This window comes from Microtus pennsylvanicus, chromosome 8 (genome assembly GCF_037038515.1).
Source record: "Microtus pennsylvanicus isolate mMicPen1 chromosome 8, mMicPen1.hap1, whole genome shotgun sequence".
NCBI classification, from domain to species: Eukaryota; Metazoa; Chordata; class Mammalia; order Rodentia; family Cricetidae; genus Microtus; species Microtus pennsylvanicus.
The window spans coordinates 33,578,585-33,593,906 of record NC_134586.1 but is presented as its reverse complement, the minus strand read 5'-3'; the positions used below and the strand labels follow the sequence as shown (position 1 = coordinate 33,593,906).

General features: G+C 48.1%; 1 protein-coding gene across 1 annotated transcript in view; it reads left to right on the top strand.

Moving 5' to 3' along the window:
• Positions 1-3,362: 3,362 nt before the first annotated feature.
• Irak2 (interleukin 1 receptor associated kinase 2) overlaps positions 3,363-15,322 on the top strand; it is a 53,134-nt gene continuing 41,174 nt past the window's right edge. The window contains exons 1-2 of the mRNA XM_075983161.1: positions 3,363-3,508; positions 11,376-11,558. Coding sequence (XP_075839276.1) covers positions 3,415-3,508; positions 11,376-11,558 — 277 coding nt within the window. The 5' untranslated portion in view covers positions 3,363-3,414. The remainder of the gene's footprint in view (positions 3,509-11,375; positions 11,559-15,322) is intronic.

Genomic DNA, 15,322 nt, shown 5'->3' with positions numbered 1-15,322 from the left:
GCCAAAAATAAAGTTTTTGTTACATTTACTTATTTGTGTCTGTGTGTGAGAGAGAACATGTAGAGTCATACATGTGTGCGTGAGAGAACATGTAGAGTCATGCGTGTGTGAGAGAGAACATGTAGAGTCATACGTGTGTGTGAGAGAGAACATGTAGAGTCATACTTGTGTGAGAGAGAATATGTAGAGTCATACATGTGTGTGAGAGAACATGTAGAGTCATGCATGTGTGCGTGAGAGAGAACATGTAGAGTCATACATGTGCGTGTGGGAGAACATGTAGAGTCATACATGCGTGTGTGTGAGAGAACATGTAGAGTTATACATGTGTATGTGAGAGAACATGTAGAGTCATACATGTGAGAGAACATGTAGAGTCATGCATGTGTGTGAGAACATGTAGTCATACATGTGTGTGAGAGAACATGTAGAGTCATACATGCGTGTGTGTGAGAGAACATGTAGAGTCATACATGTGTGAGAGAACATGCAGAGTCATACATGCATGTGTGTGAGAACATGCAGAGTCATAAATGTGTGAGAGAGAACATGTAGAGTCATACATGCGTGTGTGAGAGAGAACATGCAGAGTCATACATGCATGTGTGTGAGAACATGCAGAGTCATAAATGTGTGAGAGAGAACATGTAGAGTCATACATGTGTGTGTGAGAGAACATGTAGAGTCATACATGCGTGTGTGCGAGAACATGTAGAGTCATACATGTGTGTGAGAGAACATGTAGAGTCATACATGCGTGTGTGAGAACATGTAGAGTCATACATGTGCGTGTGTGAGAACATGTAGAGTCATACATGTGTGTGTGAGAACATGTAGTCATACATGTGTGAGAGAACATGTAGAGTCATACATGCGTGTGTGAGAGAACATGTAGAGTCATACAACTTTTGGGAGTTAGCACTCTCCTGCTATGTGGGTCCCAAGGATTGAAGAGAAGTCGAAGTCAAACAGTATTTTTCCTCTCTCTCTCTCTGTCTCTCTCTGTCTCTCTCTGTCTCTCTGTCTCTCTGTCTCTCTCTCTCTCTCTCTCTCTCTCTGTCTCTGTCTCTCTCTGTCTCTCTCTCTGTCTGTCTCTCTCTCTGTCTCTCTCTCTGTCTCTCTCTGTCTGTCTCTCTCTGTCTCTCTCTCTGTCTCTGTCTCTCTCTCTCTCTGTGTCTCTCTGTCTCTCTGTCTCTCTCTCTGTGTTCCTGGGGTTTGAGCCCAATATCTTGGTCATGCTAGTGCTAGTTAAGTACTGACTTGGCAGATGTGCTACAGTCCTATCCTTACTTCATTTTGAGACAGGGCCTTGCTGAATTTCCCTGATGGTTTCAGATTTTTCCATCCTCCTACCTCAGCCTCCCAGGTACCTGGCACTACAGGTGAGTTCCATCATGCCAGGCCTGGGGTGCATATTTTCAGTCTCACTTCTTATTCTTCTCTTCAGCTTTAAACAGACATTGTCCAGGTTTTTGTTTTTTATTTTGAATTTTAGGTTAACATTCAAATATCAGTTTTGTTTGTTTGAATTTATATTTTTGTTTTACATGTATTGGTGTTTTGCCTGCATGTATGTCTGTGTGAGGATATTGGATCCTCTGGAACTGGAGTTAAAGATAGTTGTGAGCTGCCTTGCGGGTGCTGGGAATTGACCTCTGAGCCATCTCTCTATCCCCTTGTTTTGTTTTTCTAAACTCTGGTGAACTATTAACCCTATGATCAAAAGCTACACGTATACTGGTCCATAAATTTTCATGCTTCAAAGACTGGAGAGCATGCAGTGAGATAATCTTCCTGGAGGGCAGAGGGTAGGATCCAGCACAATGTGAGATGGGCTCTTTATTCCACAAAATCTAATAATTTAGGAAGATAAACTGAGCAATAAAATACTTGCCTACTATGTCCAGGGTCTGGCTTTGATCCCCAGCAGGGCAGAGAAATAAGGTTCAAAACAATGAACTAAAGATTGCCATGGTGGCACATGCCTTTCATCCCATCACTGGGAAGGCAGAGCCAGGTGGATCTCTGAATTCCAGGACATCCTGATCTACAGAGTGAGTACAGGGCAATTGCTTCACAGAGAAATAAATAAAAGTAAAATTTAAAATTAACTTTAAGTTTTTATAACTTAGTTTGTGTGTACAAGTGGTTTTTGTTTGTTTGTTTGTTTTGTTTTTGTGAGACAGGGTTTCTCTGTGTAACAGTCCTGGATGTCCTGGAATCCATCTTGTGGACCAAGCTGGCCTCAAACACACTGAGATCTGCCTGCCCCGGCCTCCTGAGTGCTGGGATTAAAGGTGTGCATCACCACTGCCCAGCTATGTACAAATGTTCTGACTGCAGACACGTGTGAGCACCATGAAGAGGGAATCAGATCCCTTGGGAATGGAGCTAGGCATGAGTGTGAGCTGCCGTGTAGGTGCTAAGAACTGCTGCCGTCAGGGGCCACTTCCTCAGCCCCACCTCCCCATTAGGAACTGTTTTTGTTGATATGAAAACTATTCGTTATTGCTTTTTATCTTTTCTGGGTTATTTTGTTTGTTTTATTTTTTGGTCCTTTTGAGGCAGCTTTCTCTGTGTAAACTCCCTGGCTCTGGAACTTGCTTTGTAAACCAGGTTGGATATGGACTTGTGAATGCTGGAATTAAAGGCGGGCACCACCTCTGCCTGGCTTTTTTTTCAATTACAGAAAAATATTTTTGAGACATGGTCTCACTTTGTAGACCAGATTGGCCTGCCCTGGAACTCAATGTGTGTCACCAGACTGGCTTTGAACTAGCCTCAGTCACCTGAGAATGGGACCAGTGTGTGACACCATGTCCTACGCACTTCTAAATTGTTTAGCAAATTGAGTAATTCATTCCTTCGCCCAACACTGAAACAAAAATCTCTGGATTTTCTTGGCTTAAACCTCATCAACACCTGCTAAATTGAATGCATTCCAGGTGGTCATGGAGGTAAAGTTGGCCAGCCTTAGGGACTGCCTTGTATCCTGGGAGACTCCCCTTACGGCCTAGGGATCGGATAGCATGTGTTTAAGAATGAAACCACTGCAGGGCGATGGTGGCGCACGCCTTTAATCCCAGCACTCGGGAGGCAGAGGCAGGTGGATCTCTGTGAGTTCGAGACCAGCCTGGTCTACAGAGCTAGTTCCAGGACAGGCTCCAAAGCCACAAAGAAACCCTGTCTCGAAAAACCAAAAAAAAAAAAAAAAAAGAATGAAACCACTAAGGGGCGCTAGCTCGCCCGCTCTCGGCCATGGGTTGGATGGCGCGTACTGCCGCACTTGGTCACTTGGGGGCGCTCGCTCGCCTGCCCTGAGCGCCCGCGGACAGCGCCGCCCCTCACTAGGGAAGCCGTGGCCCTTCGCTGCCGGCTCAGTCGCCGCCGGCTCGGTCGCCTCGCAGTCACGCCATGACTTGTTACATCTACCAGCTGCCGTCCCGGGTGCTGGACGACCTGTGCCGCAATATCGACACGCTGAGCGAATGGGATTGGATGCAGTTCGGTGAGTGAGAGACCGCCTGCTTTCGACCAGATCCGCGCCCGAGGCCGGGGGATACCTGTTTAGAACGCTGCTGCCTTGTTTTAGTTTCCAGACCTACCTAAAACTGCCTATGAACTTGCCCAAAGCGTAGGCTGGCTAAGTGAAAGGGTGTATGGGATTCGAACCCAGGCTTCTGGGTGACTCCCACCGTAGCTGCGTGGCGTGTTTTTGCCCGTTTGTTTATTGATCGTGGAGCTGTAGCCTCTCGGAATAGGTTGCCTGATCAATTGCGCGGCTGCCCAGGCTGCGTTCAGTCTCATCAGTTTGCAGCTTGTTCCGGTATCTGGGGCCACTCTCTTAACTCCCCTGAAACTTGTCTTAATCTGTAAACTGCAGGTGACAATTATAGCCTCGTTATGCAGTTGTGAGAATAAAACTGGTGTCAGGATAGGCTCCTTCCTACCTGAGTGCTCTCATTCTGTGGCTTATTTTCCATTCTTTGTTAAACGTTTTGAGACGGTCACACTGTGTACCTTGGCTGCCCTAGCACTTGCTGTGTAGACCAGGCTGGCCTGGAACTCACAGAGATCCACCTGCCCCCGCCTTCCCAATGCTGGGATTAAAGGTGTGCACTCCCGTGTCTGTTTGTCTGTCTGTCTGTCAATCCATCTAATGAGGGAACTGATCCTAGGGACTTGTTCCTCTTAGGCAAGCAAGATACCAATGAACCATATCCAAGGCAATTGTTTTTGTCTTTTTTGAGACAGGATGGTTTCCTTATGTAGCCCAGGGTGTTTTAGAGCTTGTCACCCTCCCTCTTTTCTCAGCCTCCTGAGTGTGGGATTACAGATTTTTGACATTTGTGCCTTGGTGGTTTTTTTCTCTTCTGTCTTTCTTCTTTTGGATAGGGACTCATGTAGTCCACAATGGCCTGGAGCTTGCTATGAGCCTAGGCTGCCTTTGAACTTCTGATTCTCCCACTTCCACTTTGGAATGCTGGGATTACAGGTTTGGTTTATGTGACACTGGACTAACTAAGCAACAGCCCCGTCCCCATTCTTGTAGGTTGGTCAAAAGGACATAGTCAACAGTTGGCATTCTTAAATTTATGGTTTAAGTCAGTATAACTTGCCACTTAATTTCTTAAATGAGGTTATATATATATATATATATATATATATATATATATATATAAAATTGTTATGTTATTATTTGCTTTTTAAATTTATTTTTATTTTAGATATGGTCTCACGTAGACCAGGCTAGCCTAAACTCAGTACATAGCTAAGAATGACCTTGAACTTCTGATCTTCCTACTGACTCCTCTCAAGTGCTGGGATATAGGAATGTGTCACCATGCCTGACTTCAGTATTATACATGTTTTACATTACCAGAGTCTGGCAAGATTGTTCAGTGAGTAAAGGCTCTCCATATCGAGCCTCTGGACCTGAGTTCAATCCCTGGAACCCATGTAAAGATGGAAGGAGAGAACCAACCCCACAAAGTTGTCCTGTGACCTCCACACATGAGTCATGGCTGGTGCACCCACACAAATCATGCATCAGTACACAACAAGTTGTTGTACACGTTCGAAGGGCGGTTTCCGTGCCCATTGGTGACACCCGGGAGTGACAGCATGCTTCCTTCGACACTTACTGTTGAACCAACATTGTGTGAACCCTAAAATTTTTTAAAGAACTGTTTTACATTTTGTCAGGTGTGGTATGGTACACACCTATAATGCCACAGTGGAGACGCAGAGGCAGGAGGATCAGGAGTTCAAGGTGCAGGTACCCAGGGAATCAGAAGCTAGCTGGGCAAAGTGAGACCTTATCTCAAAACAGAAGACAAACAACAGAACAAAACTATCATTCCCCAGATTTTACATTATAAAGGACAGCACCAATTAAGAAGAGTATATACTATATAGGTGTGCTTGACACAATACAGGGAATCTGCGTGTGTTGTACCTCGAGTTTGGACATATGTATGTTAGGGTTAAGGTGGACCTCAGTGCTAGAACTCTCAACTAGAATTTTGGACGCCTTAGGATCTGTCCCTAGCCTGGCAAATGAAAAAGAAAATAAGAAAAAAAAATCATAAGTATTTTAAGGTAAAGGTCCTTAACTTTGGGATTTTTTTCCCCATAAGTAACAGTTGCCAGTGTCTAGAGACATGTCTAGTTGTCACACCTTGGTACATGCAGTGGTGAACATCAGGGCTACTGTAAAACACCCAACAGGGCAGACCCTCAGCACAGAGCAGAGCTACTCCCAAGAGTCAGCAATGATGGGTTTCAGGGACCCTTTCACCCAGGAAGAAAGGAAGTTGATGTGCAAAGAAAAGAGAGAGAGGAAGAGGGGAGGGGGGAGGGAGGGAGAAAAGAGAGAGAGTGAATACTGTAGGAATTGAGAGCAGAAAGATGAGCCCAGAGGCTGGAGAGATGGCTCAGTGGTTAAGAGCACTGGCTGCTCTTCCAAAGGTCCCGAGTTCAATTCCCAGCAACCACATGGTGGCTCACAACCATCTGTAATGAGATCTGGTGTCCTTTTCTGGCCTGCAGCCATGCATGTAAGCAGAATACTGTATACACAATTAAAAAAAAGAGAGAGAGATGAGCCCAGTTCTCCTCAGGGATGAGCATTCTTAGCCTCAGAGAGCCCTTTGTAAGAGCTGGTGCTTCTCACATTTGCTAGCCTCTTGACCTTGCGGCCCGTAGTGCTCAGGATTGTGCCTTCTGCTCTTTTCTCAAGGGCATTAAGTGTAGCATTCACCCATCCTGCCATTTCTGTCCACCGGTTATACATGACAGGCAGCCTACCTTTTTAAAGAATTATTTTTATTTCATGTGCATTATGGATGAACTGAACCTGGATCCTCTGGAAGAGGAGCCAGTGCTCTTAACTGCTGGGTCATCTCCCTAGTGCCCCCCCTGCCCCAAGCCTGCCTTTTTTTTTTCTTAAAATACATCATAGGCCTTCACTTTGTTGGACACCCCCTCCCAATGATCTGTTGTGTAGCTGACACTGGCCTCAAACTGGTGATCCTCCCGCCCCAGCGCCACACCTGGCAAGGTAGTCTTTGGATTTCCTCTTGAGTTTACATTTTCATTCTGCATCACTGCTGGAGAACTAGGAGGCTGGTGTTGGTAACACCTGGGATGAAGGACTCTTCTCGTGTGACCTCAGCCCTAGCCTCAGGGTCCTGTGAGGATGTGTGTTGCCACCTGATTGTCCAGGGGACTCTGTGTCCCAACACTTGGATGCCTTATGCTGATTTGGAATATTTCCTGGACAGTGACCAACTGTGTGTGTGCATGTGTGTGTGTGTTGGGGGAGAGGGATGGTCTTTAATTTTGTTTTTCATTTCAGCCCAGACTTGAACTGCTCAGAGCAGGATACCTTCTGTTCTTAGAACATTAGTGTAAGAGGCACACTTATGGCTTATGACTTTTTGAAGAAAGCTTTATTAAGATATAATTTATGGGCTGGCAGGGGTGGCACACAATTTTAATCCCAACACTTGGAAGGCAGAAACATGTAGATCTCAGTGAGTTCAAGGCCAACCTGGTCAACAGATCGAGTTCTAGGCTACACAGAGAAACCCTGTCTCAAAAAAAAAAACAACCCAAAAAATAAAAAATAAAATAAAAAGATATAATCCACCAGTCTGGTGTAGCTCGGTAGTAAAGTGTGTGCTTACCTTGCCAAGGCCCTGGGGAGGGGAAGGAAGAGGAAAAGGAGGAGGGAGAAGGGGGGTATTGTGGTGGCACAGACGCGTGGTCTGTGTTTAGGAAGCCGCTATTGGAAGACTAGGAGTTCAAGGTCAGTCTCCTCTGCGTAGTGAATTCTAGACTAGCCTGGGTTACTCGAGGGCCTGTCTCAAGCAGACAAGCAAGTGATCAAACAAAGAAAAATACAAGCAAGAAACCCATAATCAACGATCATATGATGTGCATATTTAAATCAACGATCTTATGATGAACGTATTTCAATAAGCAATCATATAATGCACATATTTGAAGAGCATCTCAGTAGCACTTAGCACATTCATAGAGTTGTGATTTTATTCTTATTATTCCTAAGTGGAACCCTGTTCTCCTTAAATACCGCTCCTCCCTCAGCCGCCCTGACTCCCTCAGCCGCCCTGGCTCCCTCAGCCGCCCTGGCTCCCTCAGCTGCTCTGGCTCTCTCAGCTCTAGGTATTTCCCCTTGGTTCTCCTGAATGCACGCGTGCGCTCACCCTTGTTCCTGCTTTGGCTAGTCCATCTCTCTCGTGTGAGTGGGGGCTGATCCTGCCTCTTTCACTGTGTCTCTGGGGTCAAGGACAGTGCTGGGCAAGTGGGCAGCATCCACCCCAGAGAATGATACCCTGAGCCCAAGGTTGGTCCTCCCCTGAGAGTCAGGGTCGCCGGCCCCGGAGCTGGCTATGCAGCTGCCAGCTGGTCTCAGGACTCTGGTTTTCCATGTTGCAAAGGAGGAAGAACTTGGATGACTGTTCCTCTTAAGTCTTGGCAGCTGAGTTATTCTAGAAAAAGATGAGCTTGAACTGTGGTCCTTGGAGGGAGGGTGTGTGATGTGGGATGCAGGAAGATTTAAAGTGACTTAGAAAACCCACGGCCACAAATACGCACACTGTGTAGATCGGGTTCTTACGGTGTCATCTAACTGGGAGTGTGCGGAGGGACCCCTGCAGGAGCCGCCTTGCTGGACCACTCTCCTTGCTCACCAGTGCATAGCAGCATTTGTGCACTGCACAGCTGTGTGACTGCAGGCAAGTGACTATACTCTGAGCCTTTCATCCATAAGACACTGAGGAAACACAGTGGAGTTTAACTAGTCAAGAGAGGGGCGTTTGACCTTGAGGCTGGGTCATTTTAGGAGGCTGGGCTGCCCTTGCTCTTGAAGATTGCCAGAATGTAGCCAATTCTTTCCTTGGGTCTCCAGGTAGGAAGATGAGGAGGATTTTGATTTTTCCTCTCTTCCATAGTGATCAAATTAATAACAGCCATAGCCTAGCGGGGCTGTTGGCAGTGACTGAGTCCCCCTCTTGCCTCTTGGCCTGTCCTGCTCCTGGGTGCAGTATTAATAGATCACTATCATAAGAGACATCAGTTTCACAGAAGTAACCTCTCCCTTTCAGGAGGCACCCTGGGGCTCACTTCCTGTTTCTCCTGGAAGGAAATTGAAATTCACGGAGAGTCAAGGCTTCTCCGGCCGAAACTCCTTTCACCAGCATCCTTACTGGGCTGGCTTTGACGTGACATCACTCCTTCCTCTTTGTCCCCTAAGAACAGTGGGAAGGGGACTCTGGGCTGTTACATCACTTCCCGCTGGCTGGGAATCTGGTTTGGAGTTTCCAGTGACTAAAACTGCAACTCTGGAACTTTCCGTTCCTGCAGGGCTCTTCTCCTGCAGGCTTCTCTGTGGGAGAGTGGCACGGCCCTTCTTCATTTCTCTAGAGAGGGGGACTGACAGCGTAAGGGCCCCTGTGCTTTTCCTGGCTCTGATGCCTTTCTTCCGAGGTCCTAGCTCTGGAGTTCTGAGCTATACCTCCCACCTCTCTGTGCCCTGCTCAGCACCCCTCCGAGCTCATATTCTAAACAGAAAAGCTCTCTGGAGTTTTGGTTTCGTCTGCCATCTCTGGAGCTCACCCAGGTCTCCAGAAGAGTGTTTAATGACATTTTTCTTTGGGGGTGCCAGGACTGAACCCAGAGCCTCATGCATGGGAGGCAAGCGCTGTATCAACCAAGTACACCACACTCACACCAAAACTTGACTTTGTGTTCACATAAATCACTGCTGTGATTTTTTTAACTCTTTGAACCAAGGCTTGATTTTGTTGTTGGTTTGTTAGTTTGCTTATTTTTCCAAGACAGGGTTTCTCTGTGTAGCCCTGACTGTCCTGAAACTTGCTTGTAATCTAGGCTGGTCTCGAACTCACAGAGATCTGCCTGCCTCTGCCTCCTGAGTGCTGGGATTAAAGGCATGCGCCACCGCTACCCGACTAAGGTTTGCTTTTTTTTAATTCCTCATTTTTGTTCTGTTTTGTTTTGTAGTACCAGGGATGGAGCCTGGGGTCACTGCACATGCTAGCAAGTGTTCTTCCATCATGCTATATCATGGTACCTCCCCAGGCTAGACCGTTCTCAAATTTTGTTTTTCTTTGTTTGTTTTAAATGCTTCCCTTATGTCAATAAACTCAGTGGCAGGACTGGTGTAGTGGCTCAAGCCTTTAATCCTAGCACTTGGGAGGCCGAGGAAGGCAGATCTGTAAGTTCAAGGTCAGCCTGACCTACACAGTGAGATCCTCTCTTTAAAACTATCAGTGGGATACTTTGTCACAAACAAAAATGCCTTTTAAGGTCTGGGAGTATGGCTCGGTGGTTTGACATGCATGCTGCCCTTGTTTTGAACCCCAGTTCGGCAAAATACAAAAAACCCATCCAACCAAACAAACAAACTCTTTATAAGCTGGAGAGAAAAACTCAGAGTGGAGTCACGTGAGATGAGGCTCTGGGCTCAGTATCCAGCACCATGACAATAAAAACAATAATAGCAAAAATAAAATTAATATTAAAAAAATGAAGACAGGTTCTCACGATGTCGTCCTAGCTGGCCTGGAACTCACTCTGTAGACCAGGCTGGCCGCAAACTCACAGAAGTCCTCCTGCATCTGCCTCCAGAGTGCTAGGATTAAAGGCGTTTACCATCAAGTTTAGTAAACAGTAATAAAGCTGAAAAGTAGCCATTTATGATGAGCATAGGTCCACTGGGAGGAGGCTTGAACTACCGCATTAACAAATAAGGTCAGGGTCTTACCTCGTCTGTCCAAATCCATCTGAAGCCAGCACCCTGTGAAGGAAGAGAGAGAGCAGCCTAGTGGACTTGACCAGGGAGGTTGGGATTTTCCATGGGAACCCCCATCTATTTTATACCAAACAAATCCAAAGGGAAGCCAGGTGTGCTGCTTCTGCCCCTAATGCCAGCATATGGGAGACAGGGGCAGGAGGATTGCTGCACTGTAGGCTAGTCTACCCCACACAGCCCGACCTTGTTTCAAAAAATAAAAGAGGGAATGCATAATTTTGTATTATTGCCGACACAGCTCCTGACAGTTCTGCCCAGTGTGTCGCGGTTAGCAGAGTGCCGACCCCACAGGCTGCACTGATCCCTGTGACAGTTCTGCCCAGTGCGTCACGGTTAGCAGAGTGCCGACCCCACAGGCTGCACTGATCCCTGTGACAGTTCTGCCCAGTGCGTCACGGTTAGCAGAGTGCCGACCCCACAGGCTGCGTTGATCCCTGTGACAGTTCTGCCCAGTGCGTCACAGTTAGCAGAGTGCCGACCCCACAGGCTGCATTGATCCCTGTGACAGTTCCATGAGGACAGTGACCATGGGTTCATCGTTCATTCATCAATCACAGACCTGTTAATTTTTCCCACCAGGGTGAGACTTACTGTGCCAGGTGCTCAGGGAATGGCATTGGAGGACATTTTTGGGGGTCCTCCAAGAGTGGGGTACCCTGAGGCTGAGGGCCTCCCTACCTCGCGGCCGTCCACTCATCTGCATCCGAGCCTGCTGCCCTGAGCCGGGCAGTCTCTCCGTTTGGGGCTGTGGCAGTGGTGGAGAGAGATGAAATTCCCTGCCTGCAGGGGCTTCTGTTTTAGATGGGGCAGGCACAGTTCTGCTCCCCATTGAGGCTCTTGTTGGGGAAGAGATCATCCCGAGCCAAGAAACTGCTGGTACCCAAGGCTCCCGGGGTTCCGGGCTCCTGTCCTGTGATCTTCCTTCTGTTGAGACCTGGGAGGAGCAGTGGGGCAGGAAGGGCCTCTCCCTCGGAGGCGGCATCTCCAGCGCTAAGCAGAATCCTCTCTTGCCTTCCAGCCTCCTATGTGATCACAGACCTGACACAGCTGCGGAAGATCAAATCCATGGAGAGGGTGCAGGGTGTGAGCATCACTCGGGAGCTGCTGTGGTGGTGGGCCATGCGACAGGCCACGGTCCAGCAGCTGGTGGACCTCCTGTGTCACCTGGAACTCTACCGAGCTGCCCAGATTGTCCTGAGCTGTGAGTAGCCATCCGTCCCTGGGAGGGTCTCAGCAAGGGCTGTGTGTCTGTCTGAAGACCCTGTCCATCTTTTGTCAGTGCAGGGGCTGGAACCAACTTGGACGAGATGAACTCTCTGACCCTGAGCTGCAGCCTAGCCCTAGACCCTTCTTTATCCCAGATTGAAATTCAACACCAAATCATTTATTGATCAGATATTATCTGCAGGGCCTGCTATGTACTTTTCTTGGCACTGGGATTATCAGGAGAAATGCTGACTAGCCAGAGACCTAAGACCTTTTGTTTTTGTAATTAAAAAATATTGGAGTGGGCAGTGGTAGCACGTGCCTTTAATCCCACCCAGCACTCAAGAGACAGAGGCAGGTTGATCTCTGAGTTCGAAGCCAGCCTGGTCTACAGAGTTTCAAGACAGCCAGAGCAACAAGAAAAACCCTGTCTTGAAAAAAACAAAATCAACCGACCAACCAACAACAGCCAACAGAGGCCAGGGAGATGACTGGGTGGGTAAGGACATATGTTGCCAAGCCTTTTGACCTGAGTTTGCTCTCTGGGACCCACATGGTAAACAGAGAGACTCCCAAAGGTTGGCATCTGACCTTCCCACACGTGCCGCGGCAACTGCGCCTCTCCCCACAAAAGTACACAAATAAACACATTTTAAAAATTTAAATCCTGGGGAGCCAGGTAGGCGGCAGTAGCAGGAAAGGAGAATAAAGAGATCAAGGGAAAGTGATGGGGTGGGGACGCTTCCTAGGACTGTGGTCAGGGATGGCCAGTCCAAAGAGAGAGCAACGTGAGAGAGGAAAGAAATAACAGGGGTCGGAGAGCCCAGGGAGGAGCCTGCAGGGAAAGGTGGGGTTTGGGATGTAGCTGAAGGGTAGGGCGCTTGGCTGAGGTGCAAGGCCCTGAGCTCCAACCCCAGCACTACATAAAAGAAAAGAGATGGAGCCTCTGAGGCCTGGGAAGTCCCGACAGGGCTTTGAAGTTGACCTGTGTGGGCATGGGAATGGCTGCTTCCTGTGCCAGAGACCCTGATGCAGTGCTTGCCTGGATGACCGGAAGTCTTCTTCAGAGAAGGATCGGGGTTAGAGCACCCCAGTCTCAGAGCTGCAGCCCACATGGGCTTCCAGGGTCACCCTGGGACTGTGCCCACTCTTCAGCTGCTAGGAAACTCCCTGGGATTTAATGTATGTGGGTTTTCACACATGATGACTTTCCCTTTGGGGCTTAAATAGGAGGTGCCTATTCCAGCAGGAGAGACTCCAGCCAGGCTTGCTTTTGCAGTCCCAGAAATTGTCCCATAAACCAAGGCCCTGCCTGCTGGCCATGGCTTCCCCCAGGCTCTCTCTCTGTCCTATTTGTAATTCTCTACCCTGTCTCCTTCCATGTCCACCTTCCCTCAGATTGGACAGGGCAGCCTGCTTGGCTCACAGCCCTTTAGAACCTGCTAGAACTCACCCTGTCCTGTCCTGAGCTGTGCCAGACCACTGGTCTCCATTTTCTGAGTACCAGCCAGAGAGGCCTGGCGCAAGATACAGCTGGCTGAGTCCAGGTCTGGCCTGTGCCACAGCCCTGGGAGACCCTCCTCCTTTCAGGGTCTCAGACCCCACCATTGGCCTGTGAAGGCACCAGCCTGGATGCCAAGCTGAGCCCTCTCTGGGATTCTTGGAGTCTTAGTCCTCATGATCGCCAGAACCAAGAGGCCTTGCATTTGATCATGTGATCAGCTCCTGATGATTGTGACCTCAATTTTGGTTTCTCTGTATTCTTAGAAAACTGCACTGTGACAGATGCTGAGAAATGATAAGGTGGAAACTGGTACGGTGGCAAACATCTGTAATCCATCACTTGGGAGGGAGAGGTAGGAGACTCAAGAATTCAAAGCCAGGGTGCCAGAGAGTTGGCTCAGCTGCTTTTTCGGAGGGTCTGGGTTCAATTCCTACCACCCACGTGGCAGCTCTCAACTGTCTGTTGTCCTGGGGATCGGACACCTTCACACCAATGCATATAAAGTTAAAAAAATAATTAATTAAAAATAGAATTCAAAGCCGGCTTTGGTGACATAATGAGTTTAGGGCTAGCTTGGTGCTACATGAGACCTTGTTTCAAAAAAAAAAATCTTTTTGTATGTTGAAAGAATTAATTATAATCTCTCAATGACTCCAAAGGAGGTGAGGAAGGGTCCCCAGAGGTAGGAAGAGCTGCCAGCTCGTATGTGGTCACAGTGGACTTACTGCTGGTCCACTTTGGGGAGGCAGTTGGCCAGCCAGGAAAAACCCTGAGATTGACGGTGGTGTCCCCTCAGGATGTCTGATAGCAGAGGAGGCGCCCCAGAGGTTGGGAAACGGCTCCTCCCACCACATCCCCTGGCCATTGACTAATCTAGGAAAAGTCTTTACCATTTGAGGTCAACAAAGACTGTGGCACCATATTTAAAGAGATACCCTCCTGCCAGGCACAGTGGTGCACATTCTTAATTCCAACACTTGGGAGGCCGAGACAGGCTGACCTCTATGAGTCCTCAGTCAGCCAGGGCTGTAAAGAGAGACCCTTTCTCAAAATCAAACAAACAGCAAAAGAATGGCTGTGTGGCCGGAGGTCCCAAGCTCCAAGGTTCACCGGGTCTCATCTGGATCCAGGGCCCACTGCTCCACTCCCATAGAAGCTGAGCTAACGAGGAGGGGGTTGGGGGATGGAGGGATGGTGGGGGCCCAACTGTGGGCTCTCTGGTCTTGCTGGAAGCACCACCTCCCAGCCTTTGTGATTAGAGTCCTTCTCTGACCAGGCCCTTTTCCTCAGTCCTGATGGCTGAAGCCACCTGAGGCGGGTCCCCACTCCCCTGTCCCCTAGCTGTCGTTGTGAGGTTTTGGCTCTGTGCTCACCACTGATCAAGTCCCCAGGCAACAACTTCCCCTTTCTGACTCTTGCTGGTTTTCATTAGAGAAAAAAAAGTTGCCTGCCCCTTCTGAAGGTGAACACCCAGGGAGTGGGGGGGGCACTCAAGTTCCGGTGTTAAGAATGCTCTAAGTCCCTTTTTCTAGCCGCGATATTTAATCTTGTTTTTGTACTTACCTGCTTAATTATTAACTGTAGTTAACTTGAAAAATTGACTTCTACCCAAATGAATTTAGGACCTCATACATGCTAGACAACTGTTCTACCCCTGGGTATCCAAATGTGGTGTGTGTGTGTGTGGTGTGTGAAACAGGTTCTTTCTGTGTCACCTGGATGGCGTGGAACTCACTGGGTAGACAAAGCTGACCTTGAATTCAAGAGATCTGCCTGTCTTTGTGTGAGTTTGAGGCTAGCCTGGTCTACACAGCGAGTTCCAGGACAGGCTCCAAAAGCTACAGCAAAACCATGTCTCAAAAAACAAAACAAAAAAAAAATTGAAGGTAGCTGTATTCAACAGATGTCCTGTGTGGGACACTTGTCCAGGCAAGGACCTGGGCTCCCAGCACCACAAACAAAAAGCCCCAGGCAACAGCTTCCATAGAGCTGAGGGGTGTCTCAGCAAATACACTCTGCAGTCAACAGTGTCCTTGTGACCATTATGTGAGCCAAAGGCTCACAGGTGCTGGACTTGCCTTGTCTTGAAACCAAAGTCTTTGAGGGGATTGGTTTGCGGGTTTCTGTTCCTTCACTTTTTCTCAGCTTTGATTGCCAAGGTCATTATTTAACCTGATAGCCATGAAATATGACAAGAATTGGAATAGATGATTACAGAAGGCACATCCTAGGAAGCAGCTCCCAGAGGCTCCACC